This window comes from Pelodiscus sinensis, chromosome 7, assembly GCF_049634645.1.
Source record: "Pelodiscus sinensis isolate JC-2024 chromosome 7, ASM4963464v1, whole genome shotgun sequence".
NCBI lineage: Eukaryota > Metazoa > Chordata > Testudines > Trionychidae > Pelodiscus > Pelodiscus sinensis.
The window spans coordinates 7,759,505-7,781,010 of record NC_134717.1 but is presented as its reverse complement, the minus strand read 5'-3'; the positions used below and the strand labels follow the sequence as shown (position 1 = coordinate 7,781,010).

At 46.4% G+C, this 21,506-nt stretch overlaps 1 protein-coding gene across 2 annotated transcripts in view; it reads left to right on the top strand.

Moving 5' to 3' along the window:
- TFCP2L1 (transcription factor CP2 like 1) overlaps positions 1-21,506 on the top strand; it is a 52,647-nt gene that overhangs the window by 13,246 nt on the left and 17,895 nt on the right. For both annotated transcript variants that reach the window (XM_075933078.1, XM_014580915.3), the window contains exons 3-8: positions 12,420-12,496; positions 13,940-14,045; positions 14,314-14,420; positions 16,254-16,406; positions 18,448-18,558; positions 20,761-20,852. In XM_075933078.1, coding sequence (XP_075789193.1) covers positions 12,420-12,496; positions 13,940-14,045; positions 14,314-14,420; positions 16,254-16,406; positions 18,448-18,558; positions 20,761-20,852 — 646 coding nt within the window. The remainder of the gene's footprint in view (positions 1-12,419; positions 12,497-13,939; positions 14,046-14,313; positions 14,421-16,253; positions 16,407-18,447; positions 18,559-20,760; positions 20,853-21,506) is intronic.

The window sequence follows — 21,506 nt, the reverse complement described above, 5'->3', positions numbered from 1 at the left end:
CCCAGCAGGAGGCAATGCAGGCATGGGAAGCAAAGGAAAGTGAGGTGGTTTGAAGAAGACACCCTGAAATCCTGTTTGTCAGGGGAGGAGATGGAGCTATCCAGAAGAGGAAGTAGGAAGAAAATCTTTGCCTTGGCTATATTTTAAGTGTCCAAATCTGGCCACTGGACTTTTCTGTAGCCGGAGATTTGGATTTTTTACTTGGAGATTTATGGAAATGAAGAAAGCTGTTTTGTATTGACGTTAACTCTCACGGAACTGAATTTTTATAGGGTCATGACTGTGCTTGAATGTTCATATGTTTCCTGGAACAGTCTTTTATTTGCCTAAACGAAGAGTACAAAAAGCTGGGAGGCCAGCTCTGACTGGGGTGTGGTTCTCAGTTAATTATAGCTGCATTTGCAAGAATATTATTTTCATTTTGCATGACCCAGAGAAATTGGCTCTTTTTTCTAAGGGTCATTGCCGTTATTGACAAGATCCTGAGCGTTCCAAAGGATTACGTTCCCATCTGGCCTGCCCTTTGCTAACATGAGGTTTGCAGATGCCAGACACATTTTAGGTCTGTCCCTGGCTTCCCATTGTTTCTAAGACTTGTTTATCAAGTTGGTTCTTCTTTCTCTTCACTTTCACGACCAGGCGTTGGGACTCTTTGTCCATCTGTTGCACTTCTTTGGCTAGGTCTACGCTAGAGAGTTTACTGTGGCACTGCTGTTTGAATGCAGCTGTGCCATTGTAAGATCTCTTGTGTAGCTGCTCTGTGTTAATAGAAGGGACATAATTAACATAATTAATTGGCACAATAATTAACATCAGCAAAATTAATGCTGCCTCAACAAGCCTTGCATGCTGCTACGCATAATTCCTGTTGCTCATGCGGATGGAACATTCACAACGGGATGCACAGAGCTATCCCTCCATCACTGTCAATCTTGCATCAGGCAACAAGGGGCTCAGAATAAGCAGCGCATCAAAGCACAACTGTGCATACAAACCAGGACTTTCGTGGCTGCCCTTCAACCGGGGAGACTGGTTTTTAATCCTTCCCTCTGTCCTCTCTTTCATCCCCTCTCCATTAAATGGAGCTCAGTCAATTTGTTGTCTTCAGGCAGGCAAAAATTCCGCTGAGGCCAGTGGACTTGGTTCTAATCTCAGACTGGTGTGAAGCAGTGGATTTGTGCCGTGTAAGTGCGACCGAGTGAGGGCAGATGGCAGAGTTGGACTCGTATTTCACTGATGACAGCCACCAAGGCTTCTGGAACATTTCCATGAACCTTATTTTTTTTGCGCTTGGTACTTTTCATCTCTAAGTTTGGCTTTTATGTCACGTTAGCTCTGACGTTTCTCCTACTTTTCTGCTGTGTTTGATTTCTGAATGAAAGCCCCTGTCCATCAAAGGAGACTGAGAACTGTCCCAGTTAGCTGTTTTTACCTTCAAGTCTCTTCACGAGCTGCACTTTAGGCCACGAATAAGAAGTAGCCACGGTGCCCTTCAAACCTCTCCTGACAAACTCTCCACTGGTTGCTGGCTTTGTTTGTATATCAGGGTATGTCTACACTACAGCACTAATTCGAACTAACTAGTTCGAATTAGCGCATCTAGACTTAAAAACTAGTTCGAATTAGCGTTTTGCTAATTCGAACTAGCATGTCCACACTGAGTGGACCCTGAACTGAGGTTAAGGATGGCCGGAAGCAGTGCCGGCAGGGCATCAGATTAGGACTTAGAGCGTGGAGCTGCTGCCTCAGGCTAGCCGAGGGCTGTGCTTATAGGAACCCGACCCCCACCCCGGACAGACAGTTCTCAGGGGTTCCCTGCTTGCAAAGCAGTCCTGGCTTGGAGTGCTCTGAGTGCCCACACTCGGCACATCACAGCACTCGGCCATCAGCCCGGCTGCACTTGCCGCAGGCTGCCATCCGGAGGGGCGGGTCAATCAAGGGTCTTCAGGAGAGTTTCCACCCCGACGAGCCCGCAGAGCCAGCCCAGTCCTCCCCATCGGGGGCTCGTACCCCATTCCTCCCTCACCTCCTTCCACTTACCCCTCCCTAGCCTCCCTTCCTGATGTACAAAATAAAGGACACGTGTGTTCAAAAATAGAAACTCTCTTTATTGAACAAAGCTCAGGGAGACTGGGAAAAGAAAGTGGAAGAGGGGAAGAGAGAGGGTGGGAGAGGGGAGGGCAACTAAAATGGTCAGGGGTTTGGAACAGGTCCCATATGAGGAGAGGCTAAAGAGACTGGGACTTCTCAACTTAGAAAAGAGGAGACCGAGGGGGGATATGATAGAGGTCTATAAAAGCATGAGTTGGGTGGAGAGGGTGCATAAAGAAAAGTTCTTCATTAGTTCCCATAATAGAAGGACTAAACGACACCAAATGAAAGGAATGGGTAGCAGGCTTCAAACTAACAACAGAAAGTTGTTCTTCACAAAGCAAATAGTCAACCTGTGGAACTCCTTGCTGCAGGAGGCTGTGAAGGCTAGAACTAGAACAGAGTTTAAAGAGAAGTGAGATCAAGTCATGGAGGTTGGGACCATGGAGTGGTATTAGCCAGGGGGTAGGAATGGTGTCCCTGGCCTCTGTTTGTGGAAGGCTGGAGATGGATGGCACGAGACAAATGGCTTGGTCTTTGTCTTCGGTCCATCCCCTCCAGGGTACCTAGTGTTGGCCACTGTTGGCAGACAGGCTACTGGGCTAGATGGACCTTTGGTCTGACCCAGTACGGCCATTCTAATCTCAGGGCTCAGGGTCGGGGGTCTCAGTGGACCACCTTGATTTTCATGCCAACCAGCTCCTGGGTTGCCAGGCTGGCAGCTATCCTGCCCTAGATGGCCACTTTCCTGTGCCTAGTGCGGAGGTCGTGGATGAGGTCTCCCGGGAGCCGCCAGCCTGGTCCCGGGAAGAGGGGGAGGGCTGGGTGGCAGTGGGTGGCTGGCTCGAGCCATGCCAGGTGCAGGGTCTGCTGGCTGGGTGCTGGCAGGCTTGCACCTGGCACGGGCACCGTAGCCAGCCCATGCCCCTATAAGGGCTCCGGGGCTGGGAGGAGGGCAGAAGAGTTTCCCTGGTGGTGCCCAGAGTGGCCACCAGTGAAAGCTGGGGAGGGCTAGCCTCCCACTAGTTCGAATTAAGTGGCTACACAGCCCTTAATTCGAACTAGTTAATTCGAACTAGGCGTTAGTCCTCGTAGAATGAGGTTTACCTAGTTCGAATTAAGCGCTCCGCTAGTTTGAATTAAGTTCGAACTAGCGGTTCGCGTGTGTAGCGCCTATCAAATTTAATTCGAACTAACGTCTGTTAGTTCGAATTAACTTTGTAGTGTAGACATACCCTCAGTGGGGAAGGCGCCAATATGCTATAGAGAGATTTAGATTTGCCCACTTCTTACCCCCTTTTCTTCACTTTCTCCCCTGGATTTGTTTAGGAAACCCAGCAGGATACTCCTTGTGTTGATGTACCAAGCGGAACTATAGCTTAGTGTCCATGGGCTGTACATGTTATAAATGAGCTAAAGGTGTCTGTCTGCTTCAAAGGCGGGCAATAATTGTCCAAGAATTTGGAGAGTGGTTGAGGGCTGCACTTTTCCATGATATTAATGGAGGAGATGCTGGGTCTGGGATGGAGGTTGAGTACAGAAGGGAGCTTGGGGTAAGGATTGGAGTGCAGGAGGGGTATGAGATCTGGGAGGGGCATGGGTGCAGAAGAGGATTCTGACCTGGAGGAGGGGTGCAGGTAGGAGTGCAGGGTTTGGAAGGAGGTTGTGACTGGGGGTGGGAGGGCAGGAAACCAAAACCGGCCAATGGGAGATGAGCAATTATGCTGGCGGCGGGTGCAGTATACAAAGCTGCTCTGAACAGCACTTGGGGATGGGGCAGGTAGGGAGCCTGGCTGAAGCTCCCGTGGGTTGGATTTGGCGGCGTGGCAGGCTGCATCTGGCTCGCGGGCTGTATTTTGCCAACCCCGGTGTACCTCCTAAGGGGCTGCTATTCACAGCGCAGGCTGTTCCCTCTCCCCGCACAGCCAGCACTGAACGGCACTCTGAACTGGGTATTTTATCAGCGAGAACAAGGAGCAAATGGCCAGGTCTTGGGACTGAAATACATCCTCATCTTTCAGCCGGCCTTCCGGGCAGGGTTGAAGGCGCTCTGCCGATGGCAGTGCAAGGAAGGCTGCCCTCACCTGTGCCCTGCACCTATTCTGTTCTTAAATGGAAACCATTCTTCTCCCTGGGCATCGGAGACTGGCAATCTCTTGGCATGTCTGCGCTCTGCTTTGTATCAAGCGCTACTCTGTTCTAGGCCAATATTCCTCATCATCAGAGTAATGCTGGGTAGGGGAGCTCGTCAGACAGTGAAGAACATTTCATGAAAGCTCAGCAAGGCACAGACCTGTCCTGTTGTATCTTCACGGCGTGCTTCTGGGCGGACTGGCTTTTCCAATACAGGGGCTGGTGAGCAGAGAAATAGCAACTTGACTTTCCACTGGACCTCATTCTTGACGTGTATCACAGTGGTGCACTGAGGTCCTGGCGGAGCTAAATGTGCAAGGTTTTGTATGAACTTAATCCAGCAGCTCTTGGCCCAGTTAATCTAAATAGAGAAGACGGAGCGGGTGGGTTATCCTTGTCTGACACATTGGGCCCTAAGGCTGAGAAGGGTTAAGTGACTTGCCCATCATCACCCAAGACTCCTGTGGCACAGTTGGCCATTGACGCCCAGTTCTTCCGAGTCCCTTCCACCACCAGGCCAGCCTTCCTCTTGGTTACTGGGGAAACGTGAGCAAATACTAGACTTGTAAAGGCACAAAAGAAACAAAGGTTACCACACCAGACCTACAACTCCCACTGCCTGAACTTGTAGCCAGGAAACTTGTGCAACAGATGGTATCAGCTGCATACCAGGACAGACCATGTCAGCTGGAAGCCATCAAGGGCCTTTCCCCCAGCTGCAGAGAGTGTGTGTTTACCTACATGACTCTGGACAGTCCGAGGTACTGAACCTGACATTGAAATTTACTCCTTACACCTGAGAAGTGCTAGTTCTTCATTGATACAGGAGGCAAAGGAGAAAACTATTTCCCAAGGATGATCTCATTGCCCTGCTAGTAAAATCATTATAGACACCAGGCAAGGCCAAGTAGCAGCTACTGTATAATAAACCCAGGGTAAAGGGTGTCGTCTGTCACCCCAGATATGAGTCTGCTACAGACAGGGCTGAACTTAAGTGCAGGTGACTCAGGCCAGGTCTACACTAGACCTGGAAGGTTGGGTTAAGGTACACCACTCCAGCTATGTAAATATGTAGCTGGAGTCGATGTACCTTAAGTTGAGTTTGGTGCCATCTTTATATATAGAGGGAGGCTGATGGCAGCCAATAGGGGTGCTTGCTCCCCTTCCTCCTCACAACTGCAAGGAATACTGGCACCAACTGGAGCCACCCTTAGAGTTCTATTTAGTGGGTCTTAACTAGACCCACTAAATCAAATGCCAGAAGATTGATCTATCTCTGGTGCAGTTAAATATCAACGTGGCCTAACTTAGCAACTGAAAAGTGCTCCAGAGCCTGTTGCCAAAGAGGTATTATTAACCAAACCCGAACAGAGGGTCTGGGTGAGCATGCAGATGAGATGATGTCACTTGAGTAAGCCTCTGAACATGCCCAGTGTGAACTCGATTGTTTGCAGGAGGCTGGGCAGACTCGGACTGAGCAAAGTGCTGGTGCAGGGTGCTGAGCCTTTCCTCCAAGAAGCCTGGCTCCAGGGGTGTGTTAAGGGGGATGGGAGGGAAGAGATGTGCATGGAAGATGGAGGGAGGGACAGAGGGTTGAAAAGAGGAGAGAAGCCGCCCCAGGAGGAGATAAATACAGGCAGGGAGCTGTTGAAAGTACGGCCGTAGCAATTGGTATTAGGACGAGGTCCCAACCTTTTTCTTTCGGAGGCCCGCCCAACAAGCTGTAAAAACGCCACAGCCCATAACCGCCAGTGTTCTGCATGTAAAAGCCAGGGCCAATGTTAAGGGGGAGCAAGCAGGGCAACTGTCTGTGGCTCACGGGGATCCCTGGAAAAGCAAAGTTGCTTTGGCTTCGGCATCAGGCGGTGCTGAAGGCTGGCTGCCCCAACCCTGCCTCTTCTGCCTGAGACCCTGGCCCCCACCTGGCCCAGGGGCCCGACAAGTCTGTCAGCCCTCCTGTTTGAGCTCCCCCGAAACCTGCTCGCACCGGACCCCTCAGGTCCGACGCATTAGAGCACCTGGACCTGCACTCCACTGTGTCCCTCCAAATGCAGGGCAGAAACGGACTGTGAGCAGAGCCCTCTAGGGGGAGTCTCCTAACCGGAGTGGGACAGAATGGAGCCCTAGGGGGGCTGCCGTCCCTTGCACCCACCAACCTCCAAGGGAGGTTTCAGGGTAGCCCGTCACGTAGCTGGTGGGTCCCCCACACCCACTGGCTAAACACCTCTTGGTGCATCTGTTGAGCTCCCTCAGGCTGTGGAAAGCAACCACGGAGCCGCTTTCAGTGCCATTGTGTCCTGGGGCCAGGAGCATTGTCTGTCTGAAGCACGTGAGTGGCATAAAGAATGCACGATCAGGTGGCCCCTGCCCTGAGAATCTCTTGCTGCTTTAGCCTGAGGATTTATTGACTGCCTTGAAGAACGGCTCTTCCCTTCCTTCCCCTCCAAGCTGTAGTCAGCTGGGGACATTGTCACCTTTATGAGTGCTGCTTTTTGCGTGTCCTCCTTAAGTCGCTATATGGAATGTTTATTGATGTGGCCCATTGTTTTAGCTCAATCCCCAAACTATTCAGTTTGAGTCTCTGTAGGCCGTCTTTGTATCAGTAGGGTCCCGTACTGAGGAAGAAAGTATATTTTTTTCTGACTCTGTCTTGCATTGATTTGGTGAGCACATATGGTGCATGTAAAACCAATCTTATTGTCTAGTGAGATGAGCTAGGGGTGAGCTCCATTGCTGAAGGTTTTTAAGTTCCGGCTTGACAAAGCCCTGGCTGGGATGATTTAGTTAGGGTTGGTCCTGCTTTGGGCTGGACTCGATGACCTCTCGAGGTCTCTTCCAGCCCTAGGATTGTATGATTCTGTGAGCTAGTTTTCTAAACAGGCCTTGAGCCTGTTGGTTTGGTATACTGAAGACGTAGCTGGAAATCAGCATAACAGGTTATCACGTGGTGTAGAAAACCTAGACCTTGTCAAGTAAATGGTATTAGAAATGTAAAGCCAACGTGGTAAACACAATGGCTACGTCTACACTGGCATGATTTTCCGGAAATGCTTTTAACGGAATAGTTTTCTGTTAAAAGCATTTTCGGAAAATCGCGTCTAGATTGGCAGGATGCTTTTCCGCAAAAGCACTTTTTGCGGAAAAGCGTCCGTGGCCAATCTAGACGAGGTTTTCCGCAAAAAAGCCCCGATTGCCATTTTCGCGATCGGGGCTTTTTTGCGGAAAACAGTACTGTGCTGTTTACACTGGCCCTCTTGCGCAAATCATTTGCGCAAGAGGGCTTTTGCCCGAATGGGAGCAGCACAGTATTTCCGCAAGAACACTGACAATCTTACATGAGATCGTCAGTGTTCTTGCGAAAATTCAAACGGCCAGTGTAGACAGCTGGCAAGTTTTTCCGCAAAATCATTTGATTTTGCGGAAAAACTTGCCAGTCTAGACACAGCCAATAGGATTTGCAGTTGTGTGGGAAAGAGTTCAGTGTTTGCAGAATGTAACCTTAAAATCAGAAAACTCTAGGATTGCTAATGACTAAATCCTAGCACTGAAGCTTACTGGAAATAAGTGTTGCATTTGTATCTTTTTAGCCATGTGAACTAGTCTAGTGACTTCTTGTTAAGTGACAGGGTTATTTTTGTCATCCTAACCTTTGGGACAAAAGAACATGGTTGCCAGAAATTTGCTAATGATAGCAACAAATAAAGTTTATGCTGCATTAATTGTCCATGACAATAAAAGTTACATGAGTAAATGGCTTATAAATCTCCTTTTAAGATAGGCGGAGTTGCTTCGTGAAGTACAAGTTAGGAACATTGTGTGACTTGGTGGTTTACTACTTTGTCGTATCTTAGTTTTGTTTGTAGAGCAACAGTGCGGAAACTCCTGCCTCGTAATGGAGCTGTGTAAATGTGTGTTGTTGAGGAACTGCCCTTTTTTATACAAACTTCCGTACAATGTCCTCCCTAAAGACTGGCTGTAATAAAGGCAGGTCAGAGACTGGGCTGCCGTCTACAAAGATTTCAATGATGTGTGAGACATAGTGCCTCTTTGGCCTAGTCTTCACTAGTTTAAAAAAAAGTTTTTTTGTTTGTTTGCTCTGGGTCACTGCAGGGAAATAAACGCGTGAGGCTAGCCTGAGGTAAAAACACAGTGAAGACAAGGCAGATCCACCCAGATCCACCCAGGCCATGTCTACACCAGTGGTGGGCCACATGCTATTCACGGTGGGTTTTGTCTATGGCCTGCAAGATGTTTTGTTTACTGCTGCCCCCAGGGAGGGTTACCATTTTTAGTGAATTTCATTTTTGTTGGTTGATTTCAGACCGATTCTCCAGTTTGTCCTTTTGATTTCTAGTCCTGTCCTCACAAGCACACACTATCATTCCTGGCTCGATGCCCTCTGAAACTGTCCTGTTGAAGCTGTCTCCGGGGATGTAAATAGAGTCTCAGGAGCTAGGGGACTGGACTTGCAGCTCTCGCCTCCCATAGATGCCGTGGGTTAAACCACAGCGAGGTGTATGTTTCGGAATGAGTTACCCTCTTCCATAGATAGTACTGCAGTACTGCTCATATATAAGTATCTGTCATGTTGATGTCCTGCCAAATTCTCCTCAGTCTGTGGGGTTACACTGCATAACTGAGAGGAGAATGCAACCCCTAATAAACCAGGTTAATTCAAAAGCTTCAGAGGGGTAGACGAATTGGTCTGTAACGGGAAAAACTTAAAAATCAACAAATAGTCTAGCAGCACCTTAAAGACTAACAAAACATGTACATGGTATCATGAGCTTTCGTGGGCACAACCAGTAGTTGTGCCCACGAAAGCTCAAGACACCATCTGCATGTTTTGTTAGTCTTTAAGGTGCTGCTAGACTATTTGTTGATTTTTAAGTTTTTCCAGATTAATTCAGATACCACGTAGTTGTGACACTGAGAGAAGATTGAGCATTTTAGCTTCTATATTAACACATCTGTGTTGGGACCACTTCCCTTAAATGAGGGCCACTTCATGCTGATTTATTGTTAATGACATTTATGGCAGTGCTGGTAGGCATGTTAGCTCGACCTGTACTCTAGAACTTGATTTCAGGCTGATGTGTGGTTTCGGAAGGGAAGTGTTTTCTAGAGGAGTATGTTCCTAGTTGATCTTGCCACACACAAATGTTCTGAATATATATATGTTCTGATAGTGTATGAATAACCTTTTGAAAGACATTTTTCAGAGATTCTATATTAAATTTGATAGCGTCTTTGATTTATTTTGCACACGTATGTATTTTGCTCTAAAATATTTTATACCGTTTGGCTTCCATAATGTTAAAATAACAGAGGCCTTTTTGGACGCATCATTTATTAAAGACATAACTTCTGTTTCTGGCCAGTGTAAGGTCTGATTCAAGCAAAACCAACTTAAATGGAAATTTCATGTGTGGAATTTTTGCCAGTTCAGACCTTCATTTTGTATCCAGAATATGAATATTTTGTTCGTTGTTGGAAGGAAAGTACACGGTTTACCCTGTGGATCCAGAAATCTGTGCCCTAACATATCTCTGGTGTTCAAAGACAGCCTGGAGGAACTGGGCCAACTTTCTTATTTCTGTTAAGCTCTTTTTTCTTATATGAACAACTAATGGAAAATCAAGGCTGGACAACAGAGGCTGATTAGAGCTGCCATAACAAAGACTCCACAAAGTATCAAGCTGTTCTGTACACTAAGCATTTGACTGTGAATCAGAAACTCATGAAGTTTTAGTCCTGGCTCTGACACTGGTTTATTCTGTAGTTTTGAGCAAGTCACTTAGCCTCTCCCTCAGTTCCCCATCTGTAGAATGAGGCTAGAAGGCCCCTTTGTGGACCTTCTAGGGATGGGTGTGGTCTCTGAAATAATAACATAGGCTTGGTGTGAAGATTATTTGGGTTTATAGCTACACACACAAGCTCTGTAAGTACACGAGGGATTTGAGAGGCAATGAGATATGTCAAGTGATGCTACCAATGAAAGCTAGACCCCAACTGAGCCATCTTTGATGAACCAGATATTTCCATTTGCTCTTGTCAAAATCTGTGTTGCTCTAAAGAAACAGCAGCAGTAGGAATTAGCTAGAGTAAGACCATGGGTTTTGGAGGGATACCCCTGACTTACACCAGTGTAAATGGTGTCTGAATTGGACCCTGTGAATATTTGGGTCTTATTGTGGACCACTCTGGATTATGCAGAGACCTTTGCATTAATGTCTGATAGAGCATTTAAACTGGGGTCCTCACGCTCTCTTAGCATTTACCTTAATAGAAAGATTATCTTGGTCCATCTCCCCTCCCGTTGATGGCCCTATTGCCCATCATCTCCCTCGCACATGCACTTGCTTGTTTGTGTCTACTGAATTTTCTGTAAATGAACCTTGGGGCTGCTTTTTTTGGGGGAGAGAGAGGAGTGGTCTGGTTGGAATTCCAGGAATGTCACAGGCGTCTGAGGAAAGTGAAGCCGCAGCCATGCGAAGCACTAAGCATATGCTTAACTTTGAGTGCTGTAAGTTCCATTGAAGACAGTGGAGTTCCTTGCGTGCTTAACGCCGTAAGCCTGGGCCTGACTTTTTGTTAGGAAAGCTGTGTAAGGCATGTGGCGTTTCTGTTGTGTTTCAGTGAACGAAGCCTCTCTAACATGGCCATGTACATAAAGTTACCCCGCTGATCATGATCATACGCAGCGGAATATTTCCTTACTATGAGCACAAGGTGCCCCAGGGTGGCTGGGCTTTTTGGTTACAGACCCCATCCTCTTTCAGATTTGTCACGTAATATAGTTCTCCTTTGAAGTGCAAATTGCAAAATGTGGGCTGAGAGATGTGTACGTTTCTAGCACCTTGTGATTAATCGGTGGCTACATGTGGTTTCCTTTTCTCCTTTAACCAGTTGTTGGATTCAAGGGTCCTAACCAGCTTATGGGATGCCAAATGACATCTGTGGGCATGGTGTGCAAAACTGGCTCTAGAATATGGCCTCTCTACTCATTTATTTTTCCAGCAGAATAAACTTGGACTATCCCTGTGCTCCAGAGACATTGCCAACACTCAGGTTGTCAACCTGCAATGCGACGATTCCCAAGAAGAACCCTGTTCTAATGCAATATCTTTCCATTAGGTCGGCTGTCATAAATCTACGGCTCTCTACAGATTTGGATCCAGAAATGTAGCATTTTTCCTTTGCCATTGGTAGCTGCTTGGGGGCAGATATATCTGTTATGCAGTCTTTCGGAGGGTCAGTGATAAGATGACCTTGGTTAAGCTAGAAAATCTGAACCAATCACCATGTTAGATTGCCTTGTTATAGGATGATCTGCATTTTTCACTAGCGGGGATGGGGAGGGGGCAGCAAGATAAACTGGAAAAACCAGCAGTTGTGTATCTGCTCCCTTCATTTATTGCACTGATAGTGTCCTGCCCTTGTTTCAGGCACTGGTTTACTACACAGAATGGGTTATACACAAAAAGGTTCATTGAACTGTCCAGGTTCTAGTATCTTGTGTCCAGTTGGCTTCTCCGGCCAGACAGTAGCATCAGCCTATGGGACTTCCTGCAGATTTTTTTAATGTGGAAGAAACAAATACTTGGATTTGAATCCTACACAGTGATAGGAAACCATCACCACTGGCCCTGCACGAACAAGTGCCAGAGCTAATTTTTGTATGTTGGAAGGCCGTAACCAAGCCCAATCTTGTGATCCCTCTGCTCCTAAAAATCCTATTGAAGCTCATGATAAGGAAAGCAAGATCAGCCCCAGATTATTATCCCTTGCATTCTGGGAGAGCTCAGAGGCCCGATTGTTCATACATATAGTAAGAGACTTCCAAGACTAAGATCGTGTAGACAAGACAGATAAAGGAATAAGTGCTACTGTTTCATGGAAGGAACGACAGCACAGAGATTAAGTGACTTTCTCAGAGTCAAATTGGAAGTCTGTAGCAGAGTTGGGAAATGAGCCCCAAATCTCCTAAATGCCCAATCAAGGGCATTAACCACAGGACCCTCAAATTTCTGCCCTGCATTAATGCCCACTTGTTAATGGGACAGTCGAGTTATGTTGCCAGGAATGAGCCTTCCCTAATCAGTCTTATGCTTTATTAGCAGCATAAATGCCAGCATGACTCTCTCATTGCTACAACATGTTAAACACCTTGGAAATGTTTCCTTAAACTCTAGGTCAGTCTTATGAAATCCGTCTACTTGAGAATAGGAAATTGGGAGAGTTTCAAGATTTAAACACAAAATATGTAAAGGTAAGGAGAAATATAGATTTCTTTTCTTCCTGCTACTACATACAGACACAAATCAAGGCCCTGACCTTGCTTTTCATGGAGGACAATGGGAGAGACTTTGCCATTGACTTTAATGGGAGCAGGACTGAGGGTCTAATTCTTGAGTTGGTTAGAGCTGCATGTGACTCTGCAGTTTGGCTTTGCAGGGTTTCATCTAAACCGTTGGCTTTGGGTACAGTCGTGCCCTCCGAGTTTCACTCTGAGTTTTGGGTTCTGATGAATCCCAAAATTCAAAGCTAAACTGGGCTGAAACCACCAAGCATCACTTCCTCTACTGGTTTAACCCATGCAAAGCTATAAACCAACCCCGGGTGCAGCGTACCTGGGCTCAGCTACATGTTCATAAGGAGGACTCAGCTTTTCTCGTAGCTTTGTCACACAGGTTTTACACAGCTCACGTCTACGTTAGTAGTGCACCCACCCCCAAGATACAGAACCACCTCCTGAGTTCTGGGTGGTTTCACTTTGGGGTTTGGATTTGACAAATTCAGAGATTTTGCAAAATTTGGATCCAGATCTTGGTTCTAGTATCAGGCCCTCCTTGCCCAAATTCTTGTGGTTCCGACCCAGGGATTTTCATTAGCAAGCGGGGGGGCTACTTGCAAAATGTGAATCCAGATCTGGATTTAGACCATCTCCAAAGCTGAAGCATATTTGCATTCCATGTTTTTATTCAGTCCACTCCAGGAAGGTTTTCCCCAAATGTGACTCTGGGTTCAGATTTGCACACAGGCTCTCTTGCTAGGAGAGCAAGCAAGTGCTTGGATCTAGGTTTTGGTTGGGGCCTTTCTTTAACTTACACGCACAATTAATCTCTCACTTCCATTCTGAATGGATGGCGACAACAAGACAGTGGACTTCCTTTGGAAACTGGGAGGCGGGGGATAGTTAGCTCGTGGTAGTGCTGCACTTTGCATGTGCAAAGCAAGACATGAGTGCAGAGTCTTTTTGGCTTTGCCTGCGTTGGGCATTTGCCCTGATTCCGGTCATTAGGTCTCTGGTCGTTGATGTAGCTGCACCAGTCAACACACACACACAGTGAAAAGAGGGCAGGCTCTGGTGGTGGACATGGAGGTATTCCTAGTCCGCACCGGAAGAGGTGCACTGGAGCAAATCCTACATCAACGGCTTGGATGCCGATTGCTGGAATCGAGGCAAATTCCCACGGACAAGGCCTCGGACGAGCAAAGAGAGCACTGCCTTGATGAACCATCTCTCCATGGAATTTGACCTAACTGGAGATGGGTGGTTTGGAGGGGGACGCTCTGCTCTCCTCTGCGATGGACGTTAGACACGTGGAGGAGGAACAGATCAGACCCATCTCTGACACTGAGAAACCGAAATCATCTCAGGAATAAAAGGTGAGCCTGAAGCCCAACTCACCTTGCCCTCCTCTCTTAACAGAGCATCATACGCGTGGTTTTCCATGACCGGCGTCTGCAGTACACAGAGCACCAGCAGTTGGAGGGCTGGAGGTGGAGTCGGCCTGGAGATCGCATCCTTGATATAGGTGAGACTATTTCATTATGGTTCCTATAAAGGGTTTGGAAGTTGGCTGTGAACTGTGTGAGGTATTTTTCAGGATTTTCTTTCTTAGCAAAAATGGTAACTGTGCGTGTCTGTGCAAGGAGGGGTGAAAGAAACCACAGCTGCATTGGTTTTAATTGAATATATCACTGGCTGCCTTGGCTTGTCAAATGAGTCTGGTAACTGTATGAACACTTGGTTTGTTGTCTTCAATTTAATATTTTTAAAATTTTAGGGGTTTTCTTCTACAGATATCCCACTGTCCGTTGGCATCTTAGATCCCAGGGCCAGCCCGACCCAACTAAACACTGTTGAATTTCTGTGGGATCCATCCAAAAGAGCATCTGCGTTCATTCAGGTAAGGAACAAATGTATTCAAGAGTCTGGGTATTTTCGTTAGTACATGTCTTTCCTGTTCCTCAGATATTTTTTCACTCATTATACCATGCACTCAAATTGATGAGTGTTTGCATTGTTTATAGGATACATGCATGGGCCAATTTTGTATTGGGGGCGGGGCTGCCTCTTCTATTCTTAACTCCTAACACAGGCTTTGTTGCAGATAGACTGATCTGTATGTCTCTTTAGAGATCTACTCTGCCCTTAAAGATGGGTTTCATTTATGGGGGGAAAAGACCACAAACTCATTTTCTAAATTCCCCAAATGGCTCTCAATGTGTTCAAAATCTCAGACTTCCTGGGGCTTTCTCATCCTTTATATCAAAAGATTTATTTTTTAAAATCTTTATGTATGCGATGCAATGTCAAAGCTTGATAGGATAACGAGCCTTGTGGATAAGGGAGAAGCGGTGGATGTCATATACCTAGACTTTAGTAAAGCATTTGATACGGTCTCGCATGATATTCTTATTGATAAACTAAGCAAATATAACTTAGATAGAGCCACGATAAGGTGGGTGCATAATTGGCTGGATAATCGTAGTCAGAGAGTTGTTGTTAACGGTGCTAAATCCTGCTGGAAAAGGATAACAAATGGAGTTCCGCAAGGGTCTGTTTTGGGACCCGTACTGTTCAATATCTTCATCAATGATGTAGATATTGGGATAGAGAGTACGCTTATTAAGTTTGCAGATGATACCAAACTGGGTGGGGTTGCAACTTCTTTGGAGGATAGGGACATAATTCAAAACAAGTTAGAGAAATGGTCAGAGGTAAACAGGATGAAGTTTAATAAAGAGAAATGTAAAGTGCTCCACTTAGGAAGGAACAATCAGTTCCATACATACAAGATGGGAAGCGACTGTCTAGGAAGGAGCATGGCAGAAAGGGATCTAGGGGTCATAGTGGACCACAAGTTGAATATGAGTCAACAGTGTGATGCTGTTGCAAAAAAAGCAAATATGATTCTAGGTTGTATCAACAGGTGTGTTGTAAGCAAAACTCGTGAAGTCATTCTGCCGCTCTACTCTGCACTAGTTAGGCCTCAGCTGGAGTACTGTGTCCAGTTCTGGGCACCACATTTCAAGAAAGATGTGGAGAAATTGGAAAGGGTACAGAGAAGAGCGACAAGAATGATTAAAGGTCTAGAGAACATGACCTATGAAGCCAGGCTTCATGAACTGGGCTTGTTTAGTTTGGAAAAAAGAAGATTAAAGGGGGACATGATAGCGGTTTTCAAATATCTAAAAGGGTATCACAAGGAGGAAGGAGAAAATTTGTTCCTCTTGGTTTCTGAGGACAGGACAAGGAGTAATGGGCTTAAAGTGCACCAAGGGAGGTTTAGATTGGACATTAGGAAAAAATTCCTAACTGTCAGGGTGGTCAAATATTGGAATAAATTGTCAAGGGAGGTGGTGGAATCTCCCTTTCTGGAGATATTTAAGAACAGGTTAGATAGACATCTGTCAGGGATGGTGTAGACGGATCTTGGTCCTGCCTTGAGGGCGGGGGGCTGGACTCGATGACCTCTCGAGGTCCCTTCCAGTCCTATGATTCTATGATTTCTATATATTCAGTTTTTCTCCCAGCTACTTGTCCCGTCATTTTTCTGAACTCTCCTTATTTTGTTATGAACCCTTTTTATTTTCCCCCCACAAAATAGAGATGGGCCAGAAGTAAACTTGAACCCCACCCCAATCATATCTGTCTCTGAACTTGGGGGGCTTGAAATTCAGATGTTTTGCAGCATTGAGCCATCGCTGGTTATAAAGTACAGTTTCTATTTTGCCAGGTACATTGTATCAGCACAGAATTTACACCCAGGAAACATGGTGGAGAGAAAGGGGTGCCCTTCAGGATACAAATCGACACTTTTAAACAGAATGAGAATGGGGAATATACCGAACACTTGCATTCTGCAAGCTGCCAGATCAAAGTGTTCAAGGTATGGGCTAGTTCGGTTTTGCCAAATCCTCTCCAGAGTATGAGACATGGGGAATATTTATCTAGCTTTGGGTAAGGTTTTAAAAATGTTTGCATTTGTAGCAAATAAGTAAAGGTATTAAACAAGCGGCACTGGTACTCCTATCCATTATGGAAAAGGCACCACATCCTAGTATGTCTATAACAGCAGAGATCTCAAAGTGCACTGCACTAAGTGGACTGGCTTCATGCATATAGACGCTGATCAACCCAGCTCTCACTTCTTTCTCTTATCTGGATTTTTAAACCACCTGCTCTGCTTAGTGGCACGAACAGCTCCTTAGGAAGGCACTAAGACACAGACTAGTGCTCTCATATCAGAGTCTCTTCCATTGCCAAAGATACTGTCCACTGAGACACAAACAGAAAGAGAGCGCCCAAGAGATGATGTGAATATTCTACCTGTTACATTCCAGGCCCTTCTGTGTCTCCCTGTTAAAGCCTCTCAGAGGGGTAGCCGTGTTAGTCTGTAACTTTAAGGAAACGAGTAGTCCTGTGGCACCTTAGAGACTAACAAAAAAATATATATAGTAACAGAATAATATATATAGCTTTCGTGGGCAAAACCCACTTCCTTTCATTAGTCTCTAGGGCTGTGTCCAGACTCAGGGTTTTTTTCGGGAAAAGTAGCCTTTTCCCGAAAAAACTTCCCCTGCGTCCAGACTCAAGCCGCGTTCTTTCGAAATTATTTCGAAAGAACGCGGCTTTTCTTTCCATGGCGGTAAACCTCGTTTCACGAGGAAGAACGCCTTCTTTCGAAAGTTCCTCTTTCGAAAGAAGGCGTTCTTCAATGTAAATAGGGCTTCCTCGAAAGAGAGCATCCAGACTCGCTGGGTGCTCTCTTTTGAAAAAGCGGATTGCTCTTTCGAAAGATCCGCCTGCAGTCTAGACGCGATCTTTCGAAAGAGGCTCTTTCGAAAGATGCTTTCGAAAGAGCCTCTTTCGAAAGAAGCCTGCAGTCTAGACATAGCCTAGGATGCTACAGGACCACACACTGACTCCCTGTTAAGATACTAAAGTCAGTATTTGCTCAATTGCTCTGTATATATCCAGGGCATTTCCCCTGACTTCCATGACGTACTCTGGATTACACCCATAGAGCTGAGAGCAGAATATGGCTCCTTTTTTAGCTTAGTTGTGAGTTGGCTCTTCCTGAGTAGCAGAGGAACATAACTACTCCCAGGACTGCTCTCTGATAAGCACTTCAGAAGGGCCTTAAATGTTGCTAGTAGTTCCCCTCCATATGCCACACAATTGTTCTCCGCCTGTTCGCATTTGGTACTTTTTGGCTAGGCTGGAATGAGCAGGTACTGTCATCCGTTTTGGATGAAAGTGGTGAACCAGCTTTCAGTTAGATCTGAATCTAAACTTCCCCATGGATTGGGGTGGGGAGAGAGGGAATGGATTTGGAGATTCACTCTGACCCCTTTTCAGTTTTCATAACATCCGCCCTTCCTGGAGACATAACACTCCCAGGTGCTCGTTAAAGTGTGTCCCTCCATCGTAGATTCAGGGTCTAAAATAGTATCAAATCCTAAGGGTTCCACTGTAAAAACATATGTAACCCACACCCCGTCTGGTGTCCCATCTAGTGGCACTGAGACCACGTACAGAGAGAATGAGTCTGCTCTACAGCCTTAGCTAAGAGTCAGCTGACTTTTAGTTCATGCTGCTTAGTTCCTAATCTCCAGAGGTCCCAGGTTTGATTCTGCCCACAGATGACCGGGCTCTGCCAGAAATACACATACACATGGTAGCACTCAACACGTTTTGGAAATGCTACAGTCATGGCAATATTAACAAAGGATGTTCTAGATACAGTAGGGATTTTTATAGGAACTGCTGCTTGGAAAATAGAGGCCTTGTCCTGCCCTTGTTTCATGTGTAGACTGCCCATTGATGTCAATGAGGCCTTTGTGCACAGATCAGATGAAACCTATGGCCCCCTGCTCCCCACCCTGTGAAGCGAGGCATAAGGGAAAGCTTGTGCTCTGTGCTTATAGCCCAAGGGAGCTGACCGAAAGCAGAAAACTGACAGGGAGAAAATGGAGAAGAAGACTGCCCAAGAGAAGGAAAAATACCAGCCTTCCTATGACACGACCATTCTCACAGAGGTAAGATGCTTCCGTCACTGGTTTAATATGTCGGGCCTCACACTTAACGTGGTAAAAGGAGTTCCTTCTGCATAGGGTCAGATTAATTTGCGGGGCTCCACTCCACAAGGTCTCACTGAGACGGAGAGATTAATGACTGTATAAAAGGGATTAGATCTTTCATAAAAAGCTACATTAGGCGGAACTAAATTTTATTGGACCCTTATGCTTCAGGGCATAAACCAGGCATTAGTTGGGTTAAGATGCAATTGTCTTTCACTCCCCTCCTGCCATGAGCTGTCCTCTCCAAACAACTGTCCCACAAAGGCGGCTTACACTCTCCTCTGAACCATCTGGTACTGGCTGGAGTCGAAGACAGGATGCTGGAATAGATGGTCGGATCCAGTTGGCAGTTTCCGTTCCTTCAGGCATATCCTTTAGAACAAGCCATTGTCATGAGCTTGGTTCTTGCAAGCGTCACTCTACAATGGGCTCATGTTTGAAGAATGTGTTGTGTGTTGTGTGGTGTCATGGCGTGTGGGGCAGCCCCACCCACAGCCAGATGGGACTCTCAGCCAGCAGGTAGACCGGTAGCACAGACTTGTCAGCACACTCCATCTTGGGGATAGGGAGGCCCAGAACCAGGGCTGTGGGCCCCCTTTCTGCCCCCCTAAGCCAGCTTGACTTCCTGCATCCTAAGCCAGCAGAGACTACCTCAGCAACCAGCCCCAGCCCTGTTACCTGATTGCATCTGCTACCCAGGCTCAGGTTACAAGAGGTTCTGAGCCATTGTGTACGTGCTGGGCTGGGCAGCCTGGGGCAGCCTCACTCAGTGGGAGTCACACCCAAAACTCCCAACCCCAGCCAGGCACCAGTGCAGTGCCTAGGGAAACTGAGGCAGCACTCACACACACACACTTACAACAAAGCAGAGCAGCCAACCTAACAAGCGAACTGAGCAAACTCAATCCCCACTACATCACACATGGGTCATATGAGGTCTACTTTTTCTTTTTAGTATCCCGATTACACGGTGCACTATCACGTCTGCAGCCCAATATGGGTTATGCACAAGCACCAGCCAAGGGCACATCTGTAATTGGTTAGGAGCCAGCCCCCACCTCCCTTATGGGAATGTTCTGCAGAACTTCCGAGAACTGCTTTTCATGGGAAGATCGAATTTTTGATTTAAACAGTGACTCACTGGAACACATTAAGATGATTTCATTTTCTTTTGCTTGTTTTAAATAAGTTCTTTCCCTTGCCCAAGAGAATGGTTTTTGGTTTAAAGGTACATGGAATAATCAGACACCCTATAATTTAGGAGCATTTGCTAGCAAGTCCCTGTTGTGCAGAGACATAATCCTACAGTATGGGCCGACGCAGAGCTCTTTATCACACTGAATCAGGAAATCCTCTAGCCTTGGTTGCCAAAGAGTTAAATATTTGCTTAAAGCGATATTTGTGTTGGTGATAACACTCCAAGAATGCCACAGATTGTCTCCTTCTTTATCACTTTAAAGACAGGGACAATGAACCCAATTTTCATGGGCTCTTAACAGGCTGACTGCAGGGCCGGATTCTGTTGTTCTGGATTTCCGTCTCTGTGACCAGCTTCAGTAAAGCTACTTTGTATTTATACCAGTGCAACTGAGCATGGAATCCAGCTTATATCTGCAGCATTTTTGGGTAGCCTTATGTGTGTCTACCTTAGGATTTCCTATAGATTCTATTCATAACTTGAATTTTTGCTGATAACTTTGAATGGACCAGGCCATATTCTGCCCTCACGCTGGTATAACCCTGAGGTAACTCAACTGCTATGCCTTTGGTTCATGTAATCAAATCATTCCAATCTGCGGTTACTTTGGATTTATAATTGAGACCAGAATCTGGCACCTGGGAAATTTCTGTGTTGTGGGCCAAATCCCGCCTGAAAGAAGAATTGGTGTATTGCCCAGATGTAAGCAGGCACACCCTTGAGCTCAGTGTTAGTTTGGGAAAGGGAAAGGAAGACGTGGCAAAAGCACAATTAGAACTAATCTTGTACCACCTCCGTCCTCTTGGAATGCCAGCATACAGCTCCCGGGCCTTCTTCTCCCCTCAGCAGGGGTAATTCGCTGACCTCACTGGAGTTGACAGCACCATACATGGTGCGAGGAAAGAATTGGACCTGCTTGAAAACCTGCTTTGCTCAGTGTCCCATTGGCTTCGTTTTCACAGTGTTCTCCGTGGCCAGATTTGCCTTATCAAGTGAACAATGCTCCGTCCCCAAGCTACAACAGCTCTCCAACCAGCTTCAGCCTTGGAGATGGGTATGTAATAAATGCTTTCTCTTCTCGGCTGACGTGTAGCTCATGTGCTGGCGTTGGCTGGATCCTAGGGGCCTACTCCTGGGTTAGTAAAATGTTTTGTGCTCCGCCCACATCGCTAAGTTGAACCTTCTCAGCGTGCATGCATTGAGGATAGAGACTTGCCCACCAGAAAAGTTTGAGCTCTGAGCTCGGTGTGCTAAGCCCATTTTTCCCTATGGGGGAGATGTGAAAGTACGCTCAAAGTTGCCGTGATCAAAAGTTGTTTTGGTTCAGGTCAGCGTTTAAGGGGTCTGATCATTCCATCCCGGACGGAAGGTCCGCTTTATTCGATAAATGTGACATAAAAGAGTAAACATAATGGCTGTCTGCAACCTGCTGAATATTCATTTCATGGAAGTTGGACTGTTACATCTGGTCAACTTTCTCTTCCTTCCCTGGCCTGTTTCCTTGGTACACATTCCTCCCAGGAAGTTAGTGCAAGTTCTTTGGGAGAGGGCTTAAAAGGCAATAACTGCTTTCCAGCTCTGTCCCTGTGCGTGAAAAGCAATAACAAAGTTGGGAGCTGAGCTGCAGAATTTTACTGAAACGGAGTTAAAAAATAACAGGTCTAATCAGAACAAAAAAAAAGTCAACTTGATATAAAATTCTTGCCAG